Source organism: Lissotriton helveticus, chromosome 11 (assembly GCF_964261635.1).
Source record: "Lissotriton helveticus chromosome 11, aLisHel1.1, whole genome shotgun sequence".
Lineage (NCBI taxonomy): Eukaryota > Metazoa > Chordata > Amphibia > Caudata > Salamandridae > Lissotriton > Lissotriton helveticus.
The window spans coordinates 369,791,764-369,813,545 of NC_136072.1; the positions used below are offsets into that span (position 1 = coordinate 369,791,764).

At 50.3% G+C, this 21,782-nt stretch overlaps 1 protein-coding gene across 2 annotated transcripts in view; it reads left to right on the top strand.

Annotated features, from left to right (window-relative positions):
• CEP63 (centrosomal protein 63) overlaps positions 1-21,782 on the top strand; it is a 408,460-nt gene that overhangs the window by 296,281 nt on the left and 90,397 nt on the right. For both annotated transcript variants that reach the window (XM_078665801.1, XM_078665802.1), the window contains one exon: positions 21,523-21,728. In XM_078665801.1, the coding sequence (XP_078521927.1) occupies positions 21,523-21,728 (206 nt within the window). The remainder of the gene's footprint in view (positions 1-21,522; positions 21,729-21,782) is intronic.

The window sequence follows — 21,782 nt, forward strand, 5'->3', positions numbered from 1 at the left end:
CCGACTCCACCTGCTACTCAATTCTCTAACTTTGAGCCAGCTCAGCAAGCGGATGTGTTGGCTGTCCTCGAAGCTCTAAAGTCGGGATCTCCCTCTGACCCTTGTCCTGCAAGGGTCTTAGGGGGAGTGGCGAGTCTAGTTTATCAGGAGGTTACCCAGATTGTGAATCTGTCTTTGGCTTCTGCCTCCGTGCCCCTTTGCTGGAAACAGGCGAAACTTCTCCCCCTGCTAAAGAAGCCAGGCTTGGATCCTCTGGCCACTTCCAGTTATCGTCCGATTTCGCTGCTCCCGGCCCTTGCGAAAGTATGCAAAAAGGTCGTATTCAGGCAACTGAACAACTTCATTGAGTCCTCCCAGGCCCTGCACCGGCACAATCGGGGTTCAGGGCTGCCTTTAGTACTGAGACGGCACTGGTTGAGGTATCAGAGGCCATCAGGGAGTGCCTGGACGGGGGCGGCAGGGCGGTCCTGGTTCTGTTGGACCTCTCTGCCGCCTTCGATACGGTGCCCCATACTCAGCTGCTGACGAGGCTGGCAGAGGTAGGCATGACGGGTGTGGTCCTTGCCTGGATCTCGTCGTTCTTGTCTGATCGGACGCAGCAGGTATGGATGCCACCACACGCCTCGCTACCCAAGAAGCTCACCACTGGGGTGTCGCAGGGCTCTACATTGAGTCCTCTGCTGTTCAACGTTTATATGACACCGTTAATCTATTTGGCTGAGCAGTGGGGAGCAAAAATAATGGCGTATGCTGATGACACGCAGCTGTTGTTCACCTGGCCAAAGGCCTGTTTGGATGCCTTAATGGTCCGTACTTGCCTGTCCCATGTCTTTCGCTGGCTTGCTTTAGCCCAGCTCAAATGTAACGAGGACAAATCTGAGATTTTATTCTACGGTAACTTCCCGGCCAATTTCAGAGATCTCATTTGGCCGACTGATCTTCCGTGCCCCAGTTCTTTCGGAGGCCCGGCAAAAAACCTGGGGGTATGGTTCGGACAGGACCTTAAGTTTGAAGTCCACCTAAAAAAACTTACAGGGACCTGTTTCGCCACCCTCAAGTCACTTAAGAGGTTCTTTTCGCTTCTCCCTAGGGAGGCGAAAGAGACTGTTCTGCGGGCCCTGATTTTGGCAAGGCTTGACTATGCCAATGCACTGTTTAGTGGTCTCCCCGCATACCTCATAAAACGGTTGCAGATTATACAGAACGCGGCTGTGCGACTCCTGTTTCATCTCCCGAGAAGAACCAGTGTGCGTGCCCATCTCCGGGACCTCATTGGCTCCCAGTGGCCCATCGCATTTCGTTTAAATCGCTGGTCCTGGCCTATCGTGCCTTGCACCAACTTGGGCCACAATATCTGCATAAAAGGTTCATTTTGTACACCCCTCGCCGCGCTCTCCGATCGGCTAATCTGCATTTGATGACAATGCCCAAAGTCAGATACGCAAGATTGGGCGGTCAATCCATTTCTGTTCAAACAGCTCGATCATGGAATTCTCTGCCGCTTTCTTTGAGAGCTTCACCCACACTGGCGGGGTTCAAAAAAGGGCTCAAAACCCACTTATTCAATCTCAGCATTTAATTTCCCCCTTTGACTGATTTCTCTGGTCAATCTCACATATCGCACCAGGATACTTTGCAGTAGCAGAGCGCGCTACAAAACATTTTATAACATAACATAACATAAGCACGGTATTCGACCTTCATTTTTCTAAACAACAAACTTCCAACTTCAGAACTCTATTTTTCTACGATTAGACTTTTTTCCAGAATTAGCCTTTTTTTTGGCACAAAGTAATCTGCTTAAAGTAGAACTATTCTTAGAGAACAAGAATTCTTGCCATTGTCCCCTTCTGGTACCGTAACCTCTTGCGGGGGCTTTGGACTGAAGTCGGCCGGCCGAGCGCCTACTGCCGTGACCAGCTCTGGGGTGTAGCAATTCTGTTGATGAAGGCTTGGGCCTTGACGAGCGGATTAAAGGTGGCCACAAACATGCCCCATTCCCTAATAAACTGATTGCTGTAGAGTCCCCATTGTGCGATCTCTGAGGTGGCCAAATCGCCCAACTTCAGGTCCATTTTGATGAGCAAAGACTTGCGCCCTCAGTAGATATGGTGCAGTTGGTGTTACCCACCAGGTAATGGCCCTCGGGGGCCAACCCCAATTGCGCTTCCAGGGTGATGGGGGAGCCAAACACCTTGGCGTCCTCCACCATGTCGAGGATCTTGGTAAACAGCCCAGAGAAGTTGATGAGCTTTGCCTGAAAGACCGCCAGGATTTGTCTTTCCTCTTTTTAGGGTCCCTAATGTACTTGGCCAGGAAGGTGGCTGTACCAGTGTCAATTTCAAGTGTTAACTGCCACTTTGCCGTCCAGGGGCACTCTGCCTGGAGGTGGCTATGTATGTCTTTGTCTAGGGGTTTTCAAAGGCTCCCAGCCACGTAAGTGGTGAGCTTTTCCACTGGCAACCATTCTCCCGAGTGTGTATGTATCAGATCTCTCAGGTCTAACAAGTCAGAAGCCTTGTAGTGGGTATTCTTCCCCAATATGGAATCGCCTTCTGGCGTTTTCTGGGGTAGTAGAAGGGCACCAGGGCCTATTCGATTAGTTCTCTCCATCTGAGTCAGTAGGGGACAACTCCCCAGCAAGGGGGACCCGTGAGGGAGGGAGAGCAAATCTGTCAGTAGGGTATTTGCTTGAGGGGCCAGGCACGGGAGCAGCAGGGGTTCAGGCGCCAAGGGTTGTGTATGGGCCATTAAGGCCATTTTTTGGCATGGCAAAAGCATCCATATTGATGCCGAGGTCATGGCTTTGGTTGCCCTTGGTCTCTGTGCTGAGCTGATTAGGCTGCCCTAGAGTTAAAGGGACCGGTGGTCCAGAATGGTCTTCCCTTGGATGGAGGGGTCTGAATTACCTCTTTGGAATCTACAGAAGACCATTTTGTGAATGAAGGTTTCAGTAACATCACAGAAGTTTTCATCAATGTGAAGGTAGGAGATACTCTTCTCCAGTTATAAATCCTCATTCGCCCTAATTATGGTGGGACCAATAAATTATTGGGGGGTTGCCAAAAGTATTAAAGCAGCCAACAGTACCAGTTCGGGGGTCTAGTTTGCTGGAACACTGTTAACCCATATGGTCTCATGGGCCAAAGTGTAATTAACTGCAGATATACTGAAAATACCAGCCTGGATCGGTGTCCCACAAGGAAAACGGAGAGCTGGACTTCTGTGAGTAAAATGCAGTATACAGATCCCCGTGGGACAGTCAGACTCCGGGCGGCTGGAGCTTTATTAATCAGTAAATCAATCAAACAGTCGCCATTTATTTTTATTTTTTTAAACTTTATTTTTATTTCTTGGTGGCGAGTAAAATAAAGAGGCACAAATCATACAGGCAACAAGGCAGCGAACACAAACGGACCAGGAAGGTCAGATCCAAAAGGAGGTACACAGCCAGATACGGCCCACATCCCGGAGGCAGGGCGGCAACTCACGACACCTGTGAAACAATGAAAGGGATTTGCTCTCGTGCTCCCAGAATCCCCTGGTCAATATCAACTTCTTCGCCAATTCTCTTAGATGACGCTCCACCAGTCCAAACAAAAACAGAACAAGAACAAGAACCCCATGAACGGCATTCGTGGCATTGATGCAATCACATAAGGAGATATAGGCAAGGGCCCACTACAGAGCGAACCTCATAATAGAACGTGGTCGATGGTAATCACAGTGATAAACAAGTGTACGCAACAAGGAAGATCGGCATGACTCAGGGTACTACTACATCACCTCAAGACACTACACCCCAGAACCCTCCCCACCAACATCAGACTCCGAGGAAGCGGAGGAAAACAGCTCCGCGCTGGTAGCGTCAGAGTCAACCTCCTCCATCCCCTCGATACACATAGCCCTCCAAGCGAGTAAGTCATCCTGGAGCTTCCCATCCCTTCGCGTGCTCTGCATATGTGACTCCTCCGCTAAGGCCCATTCCCTAGCGTCCCGTAACCAACTGGAGAGTTCAGGCGCCCTCTGCCCCATCCAAGTAATGGCCACCCGCCTTCTCGCTAGAACCAACAGGAGTTGCAGTAGTTTGTAGGCCAGACCCCTCTTCCTGGGTTTTGGCACTAGCGCCAGCAAACAGTGAATCGGTTCCAGTTGGATCACAAGGTGCGTAATCCGGGTAATGTGCGCCACCACCTCGACCCAAAAGTCATGTACTAAGGGGCATTCCCAGGCCAGGTGAAGGAAACCCGCCCGTTCAGCATTACACCTCGGGCAAGTATGGCTCCTGTCCGAGGAGATACGGTGGAGGGAGGCAGGTGTCATATATGTGCGATGGAGAAAGTTAAAATGTATCAATTTAAAACGCGCATTACAAGAGACCTTACGAGTCAACATCCCTATCCGCTTCCTCTGGGCCGGATCCAACTCAATCCCCAGGTCCGCCTCCCAAGCCCTCCAAGCAGGCAACAACGGGGGAGTCGAGTCCCTGCGCATCGCTGAGTAAAGAAGGGAAACCAGTCTCCTACCTCTGCCACAGGACAAGATGATGTCCAAGGTATTAGTGAGCTCGGGCGCCTCCGGAAATTGGGGCCACGTCGTCCTAGCTACATCCCGGAGACAACCATAATGCAGGTATTGGCCCTCACGCAAACCAAATGAGTCCGCTGCTCTCTCAAATGACACAAACGAGTCGTCCGGATAGAGATCCGCAAGTGTCTCGCAACCGCCCACGCGCCACTCCCGGAAAGACATATTCGCCTCCATCTCGAGTATTGGGGCCAGGATCCAAAGGGAGAGATCCCTATGGAACGGCGCACGGCGCAAAACGCGTTCAACGAAGCGCTGCCATATGCGGGCCGTATGCCTGACGACATAGGGCAGCGCGTCGTCGGCGCCCCGACCCTGCATGAGAGCTTGCTGTAGCACCCTGTCCGAAGCCACTCCCGTCAACAAGGCCAACTCCCAGTTCTCAGTGTCAGCAAACCATCTGGCTGCCGGGAGAAGTTGTGCAGCATAATAGTATAAGTCAAATCTCGGGGCCTCAAGGCCTCCCGCATCCCAACACTGCGTCACCGTGCGCAACGCAACTCTGCTGCGACCACCCGCCCAGAGAAGAGAGGTAAGGAGCGAATTTAGTGTGCGAAACACCCGGGGGGGCAACGGGCAGAGGGTATTCTGCAGCACATACAGAACTCTAGGGAGCATCACCATCTTAGCAACCGCTAGACGGCCTATAAGGGAGAGAGGGAGCGTGTTCCAGAATACAACGGACTTGCGGAGGGCCACAAGAATCCTATCCATGTTATGGGTCAAGAGAGCCTCATCAGAGGCGGCCACCTGTATACCCAGGTACCGGAACGCCAAACGTTCACACCGGAGGCCCGCACAGTGAGAATCCGTCAGCGGGACGAGAACATCAGGAGTCAGTGGGAACACTAGGGACTTAGTAACATTTATGCGCAGGCCCGAGGCCGCACCAAAGCGGTCCAAGAGGCGCAACAGAGCGGGGAGGGCCTCCACCGGAGAGGTCAGGTAGAAAAGCGCATCATCGGCGTAAAGGGAGATGACATTAGTAGTACCTCCCACCACAATACCCCAGTCATGTAACTCCTTACGGGCTGATATGGCCAGGGGCTCAATTGCGAGGGCAAATAGAAGGGGGGACAACGGGCAGCCCTGTCGGGTACCCCTCCCCAACGTCCACTCATCAGAGCGGGCTGAACCCAGACGCACCTTGGCCCGGGGCGTGCTATATAAGATCCGTATCCATTTTCGAAAGCCGGGACCAAATCCCATCTTGAGAAGGACATGCATGAGGTAACCCCAATGCACTGTATCAAAGGCCTTAGCCAGGTCAACGGAGACCAGCACATGGGGAGAGTCTCGCCCCCGGACTTCGTGCAATACGTGGTTCATGCGGCGTAGGTTCATTGCCGTATTACGACCAGGGACAAAGCCACATTGGTCTGGATGGACGAGCTGAGCTACGTGCGGGGCAAGGCGACTGGCCAACAGCTTGGTCAGTATCTTCGCGTCCGAGTTAATCAAAGTGATAGGACGATACGAAGCGGGGTCTGTGCTGTCACCCCCCGGCTTCAGTATCATACAAACTTCACCCTGATTCAAGGTGGGCGGGAGGTCACCCCTGCGGAAGGCTTCGTTGTACACCTGCAAAAGGAGGGGGGATAGGATGGGGCCGAACGTATGATAAAATTCTGCAGGGAATCCATCCCCGCCAGGGGTCTTGGCTCGTGGGAGGGCGGCAATCGCCGCAGAAATTTCACCGAGCGTCAGTTTGACATCAAGGTCTTTTGCCGCCGCCTCTGGGAGGGTCGGCAATCCAATGTCCTCGAGGTAGGGGTGGTAGACCTCCTCAGATATAGTTCGGTCGGGCTCATAGACAGCCCGCAGGTGGTCCCGCAGAACTGTGAGTATAGCCGCTTCCGAGTGGACCATATCACCATTGGGCGCCCGCAGGGCTACTATACGCTCAGCTGTGAACTCCCGGCGTAGTATCCAGGCCAACAAGCGGCCAGATTTATCCCCCTCTCGATGCAGTCTCTGTCTATATTGGCCCAGCGTAAAGCGATTGAGCCTCGTGAGGATATCATGGATCGACTCAAGGGCCAGGCCCTCCACGCGTTGACCCGAGACGTCCGGGTCAGGGCGGGCCTGGACGCGCAAGAGCTCAGCCTCCGCAGCCTGTAAGTCCAAGAGTAGTTGTTTCCTGACCCCGTACGTCAGGCCCATGCACGCACCGCGGACGACCGCCTTCAGTGCCTCCCACTTAGTGGAGCAAGACAAGTCACTCCCCGCCCAGTTAAGTTCCAGGTAATCGGAGAGGGTCGCAGCCACATGATCCCTGGCCACCTGATCCTGGAGCAGATCAGTAGGCAGTCTCCACGAGCGGGGATGTCCCATCCGGTCAGGCCATAGCGCCACGCACGTGACCGGAGCATGATCCGAGAGGTATCGGGCCTGGTGTGTGACCGTCAACGTGAGAGAGGGGGGGAGATTGGCCGCCAACACTCTATCCAGCCTACTATGAGTGCCATGGGTTGGGGAATAACAAGTGTAAAGTTTCTGCGTGGGGTGACACGCACGCCAAACATCGATCGCCCCTATATTATGCATCACGTCCCGCAGACCCGCCGTCATACGAGGCTTAGTCCCCGCCCGAGGTGGATCCCGGTCCAGTTCATGATGTAGCACACAGTTAAAGTCCCCGCACCAAAGAAGGGGTGTGTCCAGACCAGGAGCCACTAGGTCCTGCATCCGGGAGAAAAATGCCGGGTCATCAACGTTCGGCGCGTACGTATTAAAGACCAGAAGGACCTTATCGTCCAACCTAAGTTTCGCCAATATGTACCTGCCTTCCACATCCGCATCAATATATTGGACAGCGCATGGAACCCCAGGGGCCACCCAGATTAGGACTCCCCTAGCGTACGTAGAGTAGGAGGAGTGGAATAGCTGGCCTCTCCATTTTTTGGCCAGTCGCTGCGCCCCATCATCATCCAAGTGGGTCTCCTGTAAACAAGCAACCGAAATCCCATGGCGTTTGAGGAAGGTGAGGACCCTGTGTCTCTTAGTGCACGTACCCAGGCCACGCACATTCCACGTTAAGAATTTAAACCCCATGACCACAATTCATGCCCAGCCGGGCAGCAGTATACACACAGCCTAGGCTGTCGCCAGCAGGCCCATGCTACAAATAAGTTCAAAAATGCATCACACAACGCAAGCGCCCCGCCAATCAGAAGCAACATGCGCCAAATGCCAGTGTCATCATTAGCACCCCGCCCCCCAACAACCCCAAAACATGAAACTTTTGCAAGAACACCCTCCTCCCCACCACCCACGAGCAATAGGATAGCAACAACCAAAAACGCCACCCCGCCCTTCCCCCGCCAGTGCCAGGACGTGCACAGCCACCCCACACCACACATCCCACACTCACTCACACAAAGCAATGCAACCCCACCCACCCAACCACCCAGCTCCCCGAAAGACCAAGGTATCTAAGAAGAACACCCTGGCATCACCCCAGCCGCAACAGTAAGGTAAACATGACAATAGTGAAGTCTACTTCAGACCCCCCACAGCACACATGACCCAAAATAAATCACAAGGTACCGACCAGGGATCGGAAGGTCCCGATGACAGTGACGGACCGCTACAGGCCATAGGTTCACAGGTGAGAGGAGCCCCGCTCACCCGAGTAAACACAGAAAAGCACCACAGTTAGTTGAAACAAGGATCATTCCGACTCCCGCGCCGATGCAGCAGTCTCGGGGACCACCGTGGCCGTAGAGTCCGTGTCCCGCAGTATGTCCTGCAAAGTGTCCGGCACCAGGACGTCGTCAGGAGCAGCCGCCCCTGACGGGCTCGAGCCAGCCCTCGTCGGCGAGGTATTCATGAGGATGGCTCCATCTGGACCCACCGTGGGCCGGGCCTCAGGGGAGCTCCGGGACCTGGAGCGACGATTTCTCCTACCACGACGTTGTCTCTGCGGCCTGGTACCCCAAGTGTCACGTGAGCCCCCTCGTTCTCCCGGGGGCAGGTCATCCCCTCTGATCTCCAGCCACTCCCAGACCTCCGCAGGCGTCTCAAAGAAATGTGCCCGGCCCTGGGCAATCACCTTCAGCTTGGCAGGATATAGGAGCATGTACTGAAGCTGCATATCGCGGAGTTTTTGTTTAACCCCCAAGTAGGATTTCCTCTGCTCCTGTACTTGTTGGGTATAATCTGGGTATATGGAGATGCGACAGTTCTCTATCATGTGGGGCCCCGTCTCCCTCGCCGCCTTGAGGATACAGTCGCGGTCCTTGTAATTCAGAATTTTCGCAATGATGGCTCTAGGAGCCTCTCCCGGCCTCGGAGGGGGCACCAAGGCTCTGTGCGCCCGTTCCACAATGAAGACGTTGGACAATCCAGTCGGACACAAGCGCTCACGGATCCAGGTCTCTAGGAAGCGCTCAGGGTTCCCCGCCTCCAGTCGCTCCGGTACTCCCAGTACTCGTATGTTGCTCCGACGCGCCCGTCCCTCTGCATCCTCAGCGCGCCGTTCTAGTGCCCGGGTAGTAGAGGAGAGCTGGGCAAGTGACTGTCGTAGGGAAGCGACCTCCCCCTGCAGCTGAGTGATGTTGCCCTCCGCATCCGAGACCTTGTCCGCGACGTTGCGAAGGTCCGTTCTCAGGAGGTTGACATAGATTGAGACCGTCTCAATCTGGTGTTCCAAGGCCGCATGGGAACCCTGAATAGCCTTTAGGAGTTCAGCTCTGGTCGGTTCCGGCGGCTCCTCACCCTTGTCGTCAGGGCCCGTCTGCCGCGTGATCCTCTGTGGCAGATGGCGGGGGGTGGTGTATTGGACAATCGTATTGGGTTGGGAGGTCTTTGAACTCCGACCCGTGCGGCCCGCCATGGTGAGCAGCTCAAGTCCGTGTGACCCAAGTGCGCACTCCCAGTCCAGCCGAGCAAGGAGGGCCTCCCCCCCCGGGCCGGGCTAAGTCAGGGATGGCAGACGCCCCCCGCGGCACACAGGCAACACAATACCAGGGGGTCAAGGGAGCCGGGAGGCCAAACAACGCAGGGGCAGCACTCGGCCACCACCCCTCAACGGAGGTCAGGATATGGGATGCCACCCAGGGAGCAATGGGCAAGACCAGTAGGAACACGGGCTACAGCGTCGCCTCACCCCCAGTACTCACAGCTGGTAGTCCACCAGGGGATCTCCCAGGCCCCGCAGAACTGGGCCGAGAGGAACAGGGGTGTTCTTCGCCTCCAATCGCTCCAGAGGCAACGCGGCACAGGCCCCAAGATGGCGGGCTTGTGGGGGGGGAGGGGCCCCGTCCAACAATGGGCCCAGCGTCGCCGCCCGAGAGTCCCCCTCCGGAGGTAGCAGGGCCGCGAGGAGCCAAGGATCAGACAGGTCGGGGCTTGGCAGGGGGATAGAAGCAGGCCCCCAGTCTGTGCAGGGTCCGCAACGACGTCAGATCCAGCCAGGGACACAGCCGCCCAGGGGCTCCGGCGGTCACCAAGCGCCGCGATTCACGGCAAATGCAGGCGGAGCTCGCAGCCTCCCCCCACCAGGTGTGCCGCCACCTCAGGTCCGGATCGCGGCACCCGGCAACGGTAGGAGAGAAAGGGGGGAGGGGGTCCAGAGCTCCGACCCAGGGCCGATATCCAAGATGGACGGCGCCCCCGTCCAGGCTTCCTCTGCCCCACGCAGCAGCAGGGACGCAGCGCTGCCGTCCACTCACCACGCGGGAGTCACAGGCAGGGTCTCGGCGGGCACCAGGGGGCTCGTCCCGGTCAGAAGCCCCGGTCAGCGCACTCGTCTTCCGGCCTCACCACGCAGGCCCAGACCCCGGTGTAGCGTGATCCACCACGCCGACTCCGCCCTCAGGAGCACTCTTGTCGGCGTTTACAGCGTGGCGCCGGTCGTGGGTCCCTGCTTGCAGGCTCAAGTGACCCAGCGGGGCCTCAGCGCCACTCGACAAGCCTGTCCAGCGACCAGGGAAGCCAGGGCAGGATCAGTGACAGGATTCTGCTGGTCTTCGGGACGGAGCTGGAGGAGCTCACGTCCTGTCGGCCATGCTGCTTGGCCACGCCCCCAACAGTCGCCATTTATAAAGCGCACAGCTACCTCGCCCGAGGTGTCCCGGCGCCTTCCGGGATTTCTTAATAAAAACTCCCCAGGGAATATCCGTCCGGCCGCACTAATCGTGGCACGATTTGAGTGACCATGCCGTCACTAGGAGATAGGCATGCTGCAGTGCAAATTCCTGGCATGTGGCACCATCTAGCATTCAGGAAAGACAAAAATATTCATTTGAGCGGCCAGTGCATCTAAAAAGCACCGTTAGCAGTGAAAGAGTCACTGCATGCACAAAACAACAAAAGAAATGTAGCCCGGAGGCACTTCTCTCCGGCTGCTGGAGCCGCAAAGAAAGGGAAGGAAGCGGAGTCAACAGGGGACTATGAAGAGAGACCCTGGCTCCTGATTAGTTGGACTGATGTTTACCTTTTTCCCAGTAGTTCATGGGACATTAAGATTGTTGTTCTAGCTTTAACATGGCTGGAGTATAATAAAGTAAAGAAAGTACAGCATAAACCCTGCCTCCTGTCCGAATATAGAATCCTTGTTTGGTCATTACACCCATGCCATTTGGTACATGGCCAATGAGATTTTTCCCGCAGTCCTGGAAGATCTAAGGTCCCCTTTGGCCAGACGATATATAATGGAGAAGGCCAAAGTTCTTTCTTATCAGCGCAGGTTTTGATACCACATATTACCTTGGCGACGGTTGGTTCCAGTGTGGCTCTTCGGCAGAATGCCTGAATGAGGTCTAATGTGTTCTCCGGCAATGTGCTGACTTATCTCATGGACATGCTCTTTGGTGGATCCTGCCTCTTCAAGGAAAAGGCACACTCAGTTTTGGAACACTTTAAACAGCTTATTGATACAGTGCATTCCTTATTGCTGCCAAATAATTTTGGAACTAGGTTTGTAAATTAAGGGGCTTCTCCAGGTTCTAGCCTATTGATAGAGTCCGCCTTCCTAATCAGTGATGCAAATGGCAGCCCAGTCATTTTGGGTTTGCTGTTGCAGACCTTGCATACCACAAGCTGCCAACAGATGCACCAGTCTTTCAACTTCTCCTCTTTGCCTTCTACACCTCCCAGCAAACCGCTTTACTTTACCCACAGTGGTTCATGCCCACCCCCTGGGGTATGCAGAATCGAACAGAACATTTTCTCATGGGTTGGCAATCCATCCTGTCTAACAAACAAGTCTTGTAAATTATTCAAAATGGCTATACCCTGTGTTTTCTTTCCTCTCCACCCAATAGAAATACTACACCGGAAAGTATTTCAGGGGAGCATTTTTCCATCCACCTACAGGAGGGGTGCCTGTTACTGTCCAGAGGTACCATAGACAAAGTACTGGACTCTAAGAAAGGTGAGGATTGCTACTATCACTATTTCCTTGTTCCGAAAAAGGATGAGGGCCTCAGGCCTTCTTGGACCTCTGTCATCTCAATGTCTTCTTATGGAAGGAAAGATTCAAGATGCTCACGTTTGCCCAGATCCTCCCTGCTTTTGAGCCGGCGACTCAACGGTGTCTCTGGACATGCAAGAAGCATATTTTCATATACTAGTTCTGCAGTCCCACGGGTGTTACCTGCGGTTAAAGATGGAAAAGAGCTTTTTGAGTTTACAGTGTGTCCTTTCAGCCTCACCAGTGCCCCTAGGTATTCACGCAAGTGATGGCAGTGGTCTTTGCCTATCTTCGGAAGTAAGGAAGTGCTGTATTCCTGTAACTAGACGACTTGGCTGCTAAAGGTGGGCTCGCTACTGTCAATCATGGACCACCCAAGACAACAGTGGAACACCGGACATCATTGGGGTTTACCATCAACAAGCTGAAGCCACCTAGTTCCCTCCCAGTTGATTCGGTGAGTTCTTGGCCTTCCCTCCAGAGAAACGAGTTCAGCACATTCATGCCATGATCATATTGTTTCATGGATATAGGTACGGGTGATTCAGACGCTTCTTGGTCTTTTAACCTCATGCATCGTACTTGTCAACCCCACTAGACAGCACATGCAGGCCTTATAGTGGAACTTAAAGCCACAATGGGTCTAGCACAAAGGCCACCTTTCTGACACCATCCAGGCCTCAAAGCAGGCAGCTCAAGACCTACAGGGGTGGTTGACCAACCACAGTTTGTCATGTAGCAGGCTACTCTCACTTCCCCACCCAAAGCAGAGAGTGCTTAGAGACGAATCACTGCTAGGTTGGATGGGGTGGTCACGTGGTGGAGGTGGAGATCATAGGATTCTCGTCTCCATTGTAGGATCTGCTCCACTTCAGTCTTCTGGAGCTGCAAATCATGCATCTGAATCTGAAGGCCTTCCTCTGACTTGTCACAGGGAGAATGCTGCCAGTGCTCATGGACAACACCATGCCATATGAAACTGCAAGTAAAAGGCCAGTGTGGCGACCTGGTCTTGTGTCAGGAGGCCCTGCATAGCTGTAGATGGTTGACACTAGGGCATTTTCATAGTCGCCAGTCACCTAGCATGTTCCCTAAGTGCTACAGTAGATTAAGTAAGCAGACCTCATTTTGGCAGATCTGGAGTGGCAGCTACATCCAGAGGTGAGGCAGGGCGTTTTCCACCAAAAGAGAAAACATTTGCTAAATGTGTTTGCCACTATTGAGAACACACAGTGACAACAGTTTGTGCATTACAGTTTCTGCAAGTGGACTCATTAAACTATCCATTTCGCTGAAATGGAAAAAAGGACTCCAGTCTGCCTACCTCTACTTCCTCTGGTTCTGAAAATCAGGAATGACTGTGCCCAGTAATCGTGGTCACCCCAGATTGGGCCAGGAGAGTTTGTTACTCAGACCATGAGCATTTGTCCTCTGGTTAACTGCCACTACAGGAGGACCTCCTGTTTCAGCACAGGACAGTGTCCGCTACGTGAATCTATGCAGCCTACACATCAGTGTGTGGAGACCGAGTATCAGCAAGACTGTACTTTATTTGCCACCTGAAGTGGTGGATGTCTTCATCACTGCCATGGTCCCTCCACAAAATACATTTATGCTGGTTGCTGGGATAAGTATGTGACCTGGGGAGGTGCCGGACATACAGAATACTTATGGGCAAAACTGTCTGTTGTGCTTATATTTGTTTTGTCCTTAGACCAGCGAGGTCTTTATTTCAAGCACTATAAACTGTCTTTGTATTGTACTCTCACATGTTATCACCCCTAACACTCACTCCTGCATGACTGACTGGATTACCAGACTATTAATGGAATAAAATAAATAACAGTGCCATATTCCAAAGTTTTATTAAACACATTCTTGGACACTTTGGAATACGGCACTGTTATCTATTTTATTCCTTTAATAGTCTGGTAATCCAGACAGAGTCATGCAGGAGTGAGTGTTAGGATTGATAAAATGTGAGAGCACCATACACAGATTTTCTATACTTGAAACAGTCTAAAATAGGTCCATTGGACATACTGGCAATGGAAAGACAATACATATCATGCATTGCTTCTTCCTTAAATTAAATATGTGCGTTACAACAAGCACTACAAAACATGTTCTTGTAAAAACTGGAAAATACAGTGTTCGAGGCATATGAGCTGCAGAGTGTACACTTAGCATTACATCGCCACCTGGTGTTGGGCTCGGATGATTGCAGGTTCTTGGAAGAAGTCTTTGTAGTCACGAGATAGGTGACTCCTCCCTTGGACAATACTGTGCATGGTCATCGACTCCATCCTCAGATTGTTTTTTTCCGCCACTGGGTTCGGATGAAAGTTCTCCGCTCCGGCTAGAAAAACTTTTCCAGCAACTTCGAAGCGTAAAAACTTTATACAAACAATATCGACATCGAATAGACTACTTTCGACACCATCAGCTACATTCCGGTGCGTCGACGCGGGCCGTTGGGCCTATCGGCGCCGTACGGCCTACGCCTCATGGACAGAACTCCATTCAAGAGATGCCCGTTATGTCGAGCAAAATTCCCTCATTGCGATCATCACGAGGTCTGCAACCTCTGCCTATCACCGGAACACGACGAGTCGACCTGCAGAGCTTGTGCATCCTTCCGATCAAAAAATACCATTTTGGGATCGGAGGGCCCATCGACACGAGATGAGGAGAACGGCCCCAGCACCGGAGGCCATCTTCGAGGAGGAGATCTTCGAAGAAGACATCTCCGAGGACGAGGCTCCACTCGCCGCCGAAGAAGACTCGCCTGATCTCCAGATCATATCAGAGGCAGAGGACTCAGATGACTCGATTCCATCTCGTCAACCCGTGAGTACTCTTGCCCCTGCACCACAGACTCTGCCCAAGCCAAAGGCAACGGTCAGCACTCCGCCCATGAGGCCCAGTCGAGACCGAAATATTCCCTCAAACGCCTCGCCTTTGGGCTCGGCTCCGAGGAAAACGACTACGCCTTCCGGTGCCTCGGCACCGACCAAGCCACACGTGCCAATTCCACCTCTTCTATCGGCACCAAAGCACACACATCCTTCGACACCGAAGGATTCTTCTACACCGAAGCCAAAACACCCTTCGGTGCCCATAGAAAAAGATCCTTCGGCACCCAAACTTAAAGATGCACCAGTGCCGAAGCCAAAAATTGTACCGGATCCGCAAAAAGCTCCGGCTCAGAAACCTTCCGGTTCCAAGAATAAGGATGGAAAGCCAGCATCCACCGCCTCAAAGCTAACGAGACCTGCTTCCACTCCAAAAACTCCAACCTCGGTACCAAAGACTCCAAGGCTTGATTCAGAGGCCCCTAAACCCTCTAACAAGCCTACCAAGACAAAACCACCTTCGGCACCGAAAAACTTGCCACGGGACTCTGTAACGCCTCCTACAGCAAAAAACACAAAACAACCCCTACCGGCACCGAAAAAATCGACGCCGAACAAGGTTGTAGAGGAAGAAGAACTGTTTAGACCAGATCCTAAACAAATTAAGGTCTATATCAACCCAAAAACTGGACATGTGGAAGCTATTCCTCACAAGAAGAGACCAGCAGACACACCACTTCTACCTGTGGTTCCTGCCAAAAAGAAGGATTGTGTAACTGCGCCAATGCACCCTTCCTCTCCTTTACCTTCTTCCTCCCCTATTCCTCCTTACTTTTCACCAAGAGTTTCTCCTGTTCAATCTCCTGCATCATCACACCACACTGATGATGAGTATGATATAGGTGGGGGGAATGACACACCAGACCCACACTCATACCCTGTAGATGAAGGTATCAACCCAGATACATATCCTGCAGATGAAGATATATATGAGTACCCACCAAATAATGTGCCTGACATTCCTGATCCTCAGTCCTACCCAACAAAACCTTCCCCTCCAGAAGATAGCATTGGGTTTAATCACCTCTTAAATAGAGCTGCCCTTTACCACGGGGTTACAATGCACTCTGAGGCCATTGAGGAGGATGTTTTACTAGACACATTTGAGCAGTCACAAAGGTCTACACAAATACTACCCATGATCAAAGGAGTCATTAAACATGCTCCGGAAATATTTAAAGACCCTGTGCGTTGTAGAGTGTTAAATCCAAGAATAGAAAAGAAATATAGACCAGCACCATCTGATCCAGTCTATATTAAGGCACATCTGCCACTAGACTCCCTAGTAGTGTCCAATGCACGGAAAAGAGCTAATTCCCAGACTTCTGGTGACACGCCCCCTCCTGACAAAGAATCCAAGGTTATTGATGCGTCAGGTAAACGGATTGCTGCGCAGGCTACAAATATATGGCGCATAGCAAATACACAAGCCTTGCTCTCACGCTATGACAGGGCTCACTACAATCAATTGGAAAAACTGTTAGAGCACCTCCCAGATCAATACAAAGATCAGTCAACAGAGCTCATACAAGAAGGTAAATTAATATCCAATGCCTCAATTAAATGGCACTAGATGTAGCTGACACAGCATCCAGAGCAGTCAATACTAGTGTTAAACTCAGACGACAGGCGTGGTTACGCATTTCCGGGTTTAAGACGGAGGTGCAGACTACCATCTTGAACCAGCCTTTCAATCAAAACCAATTGTTTGGGCCGGAAGTAGACACTACACTACAAAAAATGAAAAAAGGACACAGACACAGCTAAGTCTATGGGAGCATTACAATCCACACAGACTAGAAGTTCTTTTCGCCGCTTCTTTTATAGAGGAGGCTCCAAGGAAACCGGTGCAGATACAACATCATCTTTCAAAACGCACACACAGACCTCCTCTAACAAAGGCTACTTTAAAGGAGGATACAGAGGCAATAATAATAAGGGAAGAGGTAGAGGTAACAACAACAACCGCTCCTCTTCCACTCCCAAACAGTGACTTCCCTCTCCTTCCCCTACAGCATTCCACTCCTGTGGGGGGCAGATTATCTCAGTTCCTACCTGTCTGGAATTCTATCACAAACAGACAGGTGGGTGAGACAGATTATTCAACATGGCTACTGCCTAGAACTCACAGCAACCCTCCCAAACATACCACCCAGGCAGCGTCCAATGTCTACAGACCATCTGACTGCTTCAACAGGAAGTTCTGAACAACAACAAAAATTGCCTCCACCACACTTATTTACTAAAAAAACTTGATTCAAAGACCAAACTCCAACTAGTTAAGTTTGACCTGCTATTTTTATTTATAGCTTTCTACTTAAGTATTCTTTCAGGAGGAAGTTCTAGCGCTTCTACAAAAGGATACTATTCAATTAGATCCTTTAGAAGAACAGGCAACAGGATTTTACTCCCTGTACTTTCTAATCCCCAAGAAGGACGGGACACTACGGCCAATTCTCGACCTCAGGCCCCTCAACCATTACATACAATCAGATCATTTTCACATGATCACTCTGCAACAAGTGCTCCCACTACTACAACAAGGCGATTTTCTTTCAACACTAGACCTAAAGGATGCCTATTTTCACATTCCTATACATCCTGCTCACAAGAAGTATTTAAGGTTTGTCATACAAGGACAGCACTATCAGTTCAAAGTCCTTCCATTCGGGGTCACAACAGTACCACGAGTATTCACAAAGTTCTTAGCAGTAGTAGCGGCACATCTCAGAAGACAACAGATACATGTCTTCCCTTATCTCGACGATTGGCTCATAAAAGCAAGATTATTCAGTCAATGTGTCCAACACACAAATTAGACAATTCAAACGTTGCACAACTTGGGGTTCACAATAAACTACACCAAGTCGCACCTGCAGCCTTCGCATGTGCATCAGTACCTAGGAGCTACCATAGACACATCTATAGCTCTAGTCTATCCCAGTCCAGCCAGGATACAGAGCATTCAGACCTTAGTCTCCATTTTTCAACACCAGCAGTCTCTCCAAGCCAGAGTGTTCATGAGACTAATAGGCATGATGGCATCTTGCATCTTCATAGTTCCACATGCAAGACTGCAAATGCGCCCATTATGAGACTGTCTAGCACAACCGTGGAATCAGGCTCAAGGTCAGCTCACAGACCTGGTGTTGGTAGACAGCCGTACATATCGCTCTCTGCAATGGTGGAACACCAAAAACTTGACAAAAGGACGGCCGTTCCTCGACCCAGTTCCACAAATAGTGCTCACAACAGACGCATCCCTCACAGGATGGGGAGCCCATCTCTTACATTATACCACACAAGGCCAATGGAACAACCAACAAAGACTGTTCCATATCAACCACCTAGAGCTGCTAGCAATTTCCCTAGCACTCAAAACGTTTCGATTGCAAGTACAAAACAAAGCTGTCTTAATCCGGACGGACAATATGACAGCCATGTACTATATACAAAAAACAGGGGGGACACACTCTCTGCAACTGTCCCAGCTCGCGCAGAACATTTGGAGATGGGCCATTCCTCAAAACATACATCTGACAGTAGAACACCTTCCAGGAATTCACAATCAGATAGCAGATCTGTTGAGTCGGCAGTCACAACAGATTCACGAATGGGAAATACATCCACAAGTTCTTCAGCCATTCTTCCAAATGTGGGAGCATCTACAGATAGATCTGTTTGCCACCCACGAAAGTGCAAAATGCCCAACCTTCGCCGCCAGGTTTCCACACCCACGGTCGGAAGGGAATGCGATATGGATGAACTGGTCAGGCAGATTTGCGTACGCTTTTCCGCCTCTCCCACTCATTCCACTAGTAGTGCACAAACTCAGACAGCAGTCTCTCAAACTAATACTAGTAGCTCCCACATGGGCACGTCAGCCATGGTTCACCACACTACTAGATCTCTCCCTGGTTCCACATCAAAAGTTACAGCTCACACCCTCCCTGTTAACACCGAACCATGGAGAAATAAGACACCCAGAACCAAGCCAACTGAATTTGACGATCTGGCTCCTGAAGTCTTAGAGTTTGGTTACTTAAACCTACCAACAGACTGTATGAACATCATTAAAGAAACTAGAAAACCCACTACCAGAGCGTGTTATGCCGCTAAGTGGAAAAGATTTGCAATATATTGTAACAATAATCACATTGATCCACTGGATGCTTCCATCCAAAATATCATTTGTTACCTTTTACATCTACAAAGGTCCAATTTAGCTTATTCTTCCATACGTCTGCATCTTGCAGCAATTGCAGCCTATTTACAAAATAGGCAACATCTATCTCTCTTCAGAGTACCTGCAATCAAAGCATTCATGGAAGGATTAAAACGAATAATCCCACCTAGGTTACCACCTGCTCCTGTATGGAACCTGAACATTGTCCTTACAAGACTCATGGGACCCCCTTTCGAGCCTTTACACAAATGTGAATTGCAATTCCTAACATGGAAAACTGCTTTCCTTGTTGCCATCACCTCTCTCAGAAGAGTTAGTGAAATACAAGCATTCACAATACAAGAACCATTTTTTCAAATACATCCTAATAAAGTGCTTCTTCGGTCTAATCCAAAATTTCTGCCAAAGGTTATCACTCCTTTTCATCTTAACCAATCTGTAGAGCTACCTGTGTTTTTCCAAAACCCAGACTCTGTTGCCGAAAGGGTCTTACACACCTTAGATGTTAAAAGAGCCCTGCTATACTATACAGATAGGACTAAATCCTTTAGAAAGACAAAACAATTATTTGTATCTTTCTCTCCTCCACACAAAGGCAACCCCATCTCCAAGGGGGGGATTGCCAGGTGGATTGTAAAGTGTATATAAATATGCTATCAAAAAGCTAAACGCACACTAACAATTCCTCCTAGAGCGCACTCCACTCGCAAACTAGCAGCCTCTATGGCTTTCTTAGGAAATATACCACTAGTAGACATATGCAAGGCAGCATCATGATCTACACCACACACCTTCACTAAACACTATTGTGTTGATGTGCAGGCCAAGCAGCAAGCTGCGGTGGGCCAAGCTGTCCTTAGAACACTGTTTCAAACTACTGCAAAGGATACAAGCGACCACCGCTAGGGGAGACACTGCTGCACAATCGATGCTAAGTGTACACTCTGCAGCTCATATGCCTCGAACGGAAAATGCTACTTACCAGTATGCATCTGTTCTTGGCATGTAGAGCTGCAGAGTCGTACATGCCCTCCCGCCTCCCCGGGACTTGTGTCCGTTCCAGTTCTCATCTTACTTAGATGCACACGCATGGACATCCTTTCTCTTTACTTCTACTAACTCCATCATTTCCCATCATGGCGAAAAACAATATGAGGATGGAGTCGATGACCATGCGCAGTATTGTCCAAGGGAGGAGTCACCTATCTCGTGACTACAAAGACTTCTTCCAAGAAGACAACAACCTGCAATCATCCGAGCCCAACACCAGGTGGCGATCTAATGCTAAGTGTACGACTCTGCAGCTCTACATGCCAAGAACAGATGCATACTGGTAAGTAGCATTTTCCTTTTATCTATTTTGAGGATTAAGCAGCTAAATAAACACTGATGAACACTAATTTTAAAAGGTTTGAAACACACAGATAAAACACCACTGAAATCCACAAAAAACCGGGCAGGCAAGGAATATTCTTAGGTGAGGAATCTGCAGTAACAAAGAATATCCACTTCAAAGAGAGTTACCGAAGGGGAGTAACTTGTTAATCTCCACTATTCATTTCAAAGAAACTAACTCATTGAAGCAGCAGCCAGTACATGGATCATGGGGAGTGGCAGCTCTTTGAGCCTTAAAGGGACACAAGATCCTATTCAACCCATGTGACTGCACTTTCCTTCCTTACTTAGCAGAGCAAGCATTTAGTTATATTATAAGTTCTTTAATGTGGTTTTGGAAAGTGTTTCTAGTATTCTAAACAGTCTACAATTCTGAAACCCTTACCTACGATTGGCTTTCGAGACGTATGCCGTAACATGTGGACATGTTGGACTCTTCAACCTTTCTACTGATATATGGACAGATATTTATTATGAAGTGTTCCTGGGTCCCCACTAGCAGAGGAAATTCTTATAATATTTATGATTTGAATGACGTTTTCTACTTTACAGAAGCAGGAATGTAAATAAGTAACCATTTTTCGTAGGGGTAAAAATGTCATTGTTTTTCCATCACATCTGCTGTACAATAAATCCTTGGAGCTCTGTACCGATTTTAGAAAGAAAAGGTGGAAATCTTAACAAAAGACGAAATGTGACTCTTTCTCAGCTACAGTTGGAAGACATTTAGTAAATTGGCAAGGATACTGAATTTGCTTCACACATCTATGGTAATCCTGCATCAAGAGTAGGTTTCCGTAAGTATGGAAAGTTACTTCTACTCCTAAGTTGCACAAGAAAATGGGTGCAATTAGGGTAGTGTAAGTGTAGGACGTACAACACTTTTTTTTCTACAGTCACCTTCTACTTAAGTGCTACGAAATGTAAGGAAAGCAGAATATGGACACTAAAAAGAAGTAATTAGAAAATTATAAGTCATTTTTAGCAGTAATTTTAAGAGTACCTATTTTTTTCTCCTTTAGGTGGAGGATGCACCTTTGACTGCCCTGCGGGAACGATGCATCAATGCCTTGAATAACCTGGTAACAGAGAACCAGCTCCTGCAGAAGGAGCTGGAAGTAACCCAAGAAAAATTGAAACTTTCGGCCCAGTCATGCCAGGAGAAATATGAGAGTGTGGTGCGCCAAACACAGGAGAAGCTATCGGAAATGGAGTCTGAGGACCACAGGTGGGGCATGAGAAAGTATTGAATGGCTGTTCATGCTATGTATCAAGCTCTGCT